Source organism: Sinocyclocheilus grahami, unplaced genomic scaffold, assembly GCF_001515645.1.
Source record: "Sinocyclocheilus grahami isolate Dianchi unplaced genomic scaffold, SAMN03320097.WGS_v1.1 scaffold1243.1, whole genome shotgun sequence".
Classification (NCBI taxonomy): domain Eukaryota; kingdom Metazoa; phylum Chordata; class Actinopteri; order Cypriniformes; family Cyprinidae; genus Sinocyclocheilus; species Sinocyclocheilus grahami.
In genome coordinates this window covers 261362-265042 of record NW_015506422.1, presented here as the reverse complement: position 1 = coordinate 265042, position 3681 = coordinate 261362, and the positions used below count along the sequence as shown (strand labels likewise).

Below are 3681 nucleotides of genomic sequence, written 5' to 3'. Positions count from 1 at the left end.
AGAATAAAACACGAGGAACCAGAACCCCTGAGAATAAAACACGTGGAACCAGAACCCCTGAGAATAAAACACGTGGAACCAGAACCCTGGAGAATAAAACACGAGGACACAGAAACCTGGAGAATAAAACACGAGGAACCAGAACCCCGGAGAATAAAACACGTGGAACCAGAACCCCGGAGAATAAAACACGTGGAACAAGAAACCTGGAGAATAAAACACGAGGAACCAGAACCCCTGAGAATAAAACACGAGGAACCAGAACCCCGGAGAATAAAACATGAGGAACCAGAACCCCGGAGAATAAAACACGTGGAACCAGAACCCCGGAGAATAAAACACGTGGAACCAGAAACCCGGAGAATAAAACAAGGAGGTTGGTCTTTATTCTTCATTAATCTTTAAATGCTAATGAGCTCTGCTCGCCGGGGTATGCAGAATGCAGAACGTTATAAAGCTTCAAGCAGTTTTAGATTTGTTGTAATGGGGTACTTTTTTCAATAATATGCATGTTAGATAATTGTGTAGTTGATCAAACATTTGATAGTTATCCTTATAGAAACATGGGATTTTTGTTTTATAATGTTTTTAAAATAATACATTTAAAATCAATGTAACACATTCATGGAAAGTTTCAGGGATGTATAATTTATAATAAAACATATAAAAAAAAAAGCATCAAAATGACCAAAATTAAAAACTAAGAAACCCTGATGAATTCATTAATAATGCTGACAGTTATAAAGCTTCAAGCAGATTTAGATTTACTTTACTGAATATAAACCATTATTTTATTTCAGAGATGATTGAAAAAAACAAGGAGAGTGAAGAATCAAGTGAAGTTGGAGAGAAAAATCATGTCAAAACTGGAGAAAAACCCTTGAGTTGCTCTCAAACCAAAGAGAAATATTTAAAGAAAAGAAGAGCCAAAAAATATTTCACCTGCACTGGAAAGTGTGGAATGAGTTTGACAAGCAAATATAATTTTGATGTTCACATGAGAGTTCATACTGGAGAGAAACTGTTCACTTGTGATCAGTGCGGGAAGAGTTTCACTCAATCATCACACCTTAAGGATCACATAAACATCCACACTGGAGAGAATAATTGTGTAGTTGATCAAACATTTGATAGTTATCCTTATAGAAACATGGGATTTTTGTTTTATAATGTTTTTAAAATAATACATTTAAAATCAATGTAACACATTCATGGAAAGTTTCAGGGATGTATAATTTATAATAAAACATATAAAAAAAAAAAGCATCAAAATGACCAAAATTAAAAACTAAGAAACCCTGATGAATTCATTAATAATGCTGACAGTTATAAAGCTTCAAGCAGATTTAGATTTACTTTACTGAATATAAACCATTATTTTATTTCAGAGATGATTGAAAAAAACAAGGAGAGTGAAGAATCAAGTGAAGTTGGAGAGAAAAATCATGTCAAAACTGGAGAAAAACCCTTGAGTTGCTCTCAAACCAAAGAGAAATATTTAAAGAAAAGAAGAGCCAAAAAATATTTCACCTGCACTGGAAAGTGTGGAATGAGTTTGACAAGCAAATATAATTTTGATGTTCACATGAGAGTTCATACTGGAGAGAAACTGTTCACTTGTGATCAGTGCGGGAAGAGTTTCACTCAATCATCACACCTTAAGGATCACATAAACATCCACACTGGAGAGAAACCATACAAATGTTCACACTGTGACAAGAGATTCAGTCGGTCAGGACACCTGAAAACACATGAGAGGATCCACACTGGAGAGAAACCGTACAAGTGTGATCAGTGCGGGAAGAGTTTCACAATAAAAGGACACCTTTCAGCACATATGAGAGTTCATACGGGAGAGAAACCATTCACTTGTGATCAGTGCGGGAAGAGTTTCACAATAAAAGGACACCTTTCAGCACATATGAGAGTTCATACGGGAGAGAAACCATTCACTTGTGATCAGTGCGGGAAGAGATTCACACAATCAGCACATCTTAAGAATCACATGAAGATCCACACTAGAGAGAAACTGTACACATGTGATCAATGCGGGAAAATGTTATTGAGGGCTTCAGCCCTAAAGCAGCACATGAATGTTCATACAAAGCAGAAGCCACATTCATGTTATTTGTGTGGAAAGAATTTTTTATGTCTACAAAGTTTGAAAGAACATCAGGAAATGCATACTGCTGTGAGAGAGTACATGTGCTTTGAGTGTGAAAAGACTTTTACTACAGCAAACTGTTTAAAACGGCACGAGAGGATCCACACTGGAGAAAAACCTTACAAGTGTTCACACTGTGACAAGAGATTCAGTGATTCAGCAAATCTGAAAAGACACGAGAGGATCCACACTGGAGAGAAACCGTATCACTGCACTGCATGTGGGAAGTGTTTCAATAATTCATCTGCTCTACAGAGACATACAAAAAACTATCACAGTAAATAGATCATCTTCAGATCCAGTACTTTCAGATCTGATGCTGCCTTCTCACCAAATGTGACAATAATAAATCAAGCAATAAAAAATATAATCTGGATAAATCTATCCATTACAAGCGACATGACAAAGACACATTATCTAAAGTTGTCACAGTGAATAAAGTTCATCTTCATCTTCAAAACCAGCAGATTCAACTGTGAGATTCAGATCAACTCAAAGATGGAGTTCCTCTCCAAAGAACAATGTCAAAAAGTTTTCTTTTATATAATTTTGCTTTCTTATAATTATATATATACTATATATATATATACTCTCTCTCTCTATATATATATATATATATATATGTGTGTGTGTGTGTGTGTGTGTGGGTGTATATGTATATGTGAAGAGGTCAGATGCAAAAGCCTCTAAGTGCCATCTGAAATTTTCTTCTAAAATAAGTCTGAACCTAGTATTAAACAAGCCCTGGGGCTAAAATCTGATGTGTCTTGAGGACTTTATGGTTGTTGCGTGCGTGTGTCTGTTAAGTCCACATGACTGTAGTAATACATTATTATAAGTTTACACCACTGATCTATAATAGAGAACTGGAAAGTGCCATCTGAAATTTTCTTCTAAAATAAGCATTTTTATCAGGCTGACTATGTATTGCCATTAGAGTAAAATTACCAAACCTAAGCATAGGAGCCTGATAAAAATGCTAATTTTAGATGAAAATTTCAGATGGCACTTAGAAGCTTTTGCATCTGAACTCTTCATATGTATGTATGTATGTGTATATAAAATCTGATGTGTCTTGAGGACTTTATGGTTGTTGCGTGCGTGTGTCTGTTAAGTCCACATGACTGTAGTAATACATTATTATAAGTTTACACCACTGATCTATAATAGAGAACTGGATTGCTGATGATGTTATAGAAGTGAAGCCAATGTGCCGTCATATTGCCATTCCCTAGTGCTCCCATATATTCTGTTGAATTAACATTAAATCGTACAATTTTTATAAGAAAACCACCTAATGATTCAGCTTTTTTATATCTGAAGTATCCCTGTACGTTCTTATAACACAAACGTAGTTCATGTAAAATATTTTATTTATTAAGATTTGTTTAATGTTGGGAATTTCCCATGCCTATTAAAAAAAGTATCATATTCATTAAAGTATCAAACATCAGATGAACATCAGATTGCACTGTATTTTATGTATGTTCATTTTTATTCTTAACAGTTTTAATTCA

General features: G+C 34.7%; 1 protein-coding gene across 1 annotated transcript; it reads left to right on the top strand.

The window, feature by feature from the left end:
• Positions 1-364: 364 nt before the first annotated feature.
• Positions 365-2275, top strand: LOC107568434 (gastrula zinc finger protein XlCGF8.2DB-like; the record flags this gene model as incomplete). The annotated part of the gene is made up of 4 exons (XM_016254404.1): positions 365-376; positions 801-1106; positions 1611-2031; positions 2197-2275. Coding segments are annotated over exons 2-4 (804 nt in total), but the record flags the coding sequence as incomplete, so codon positions are not given.
• Positions 2276-3681: the final 1406 nt, after the last annotated feature.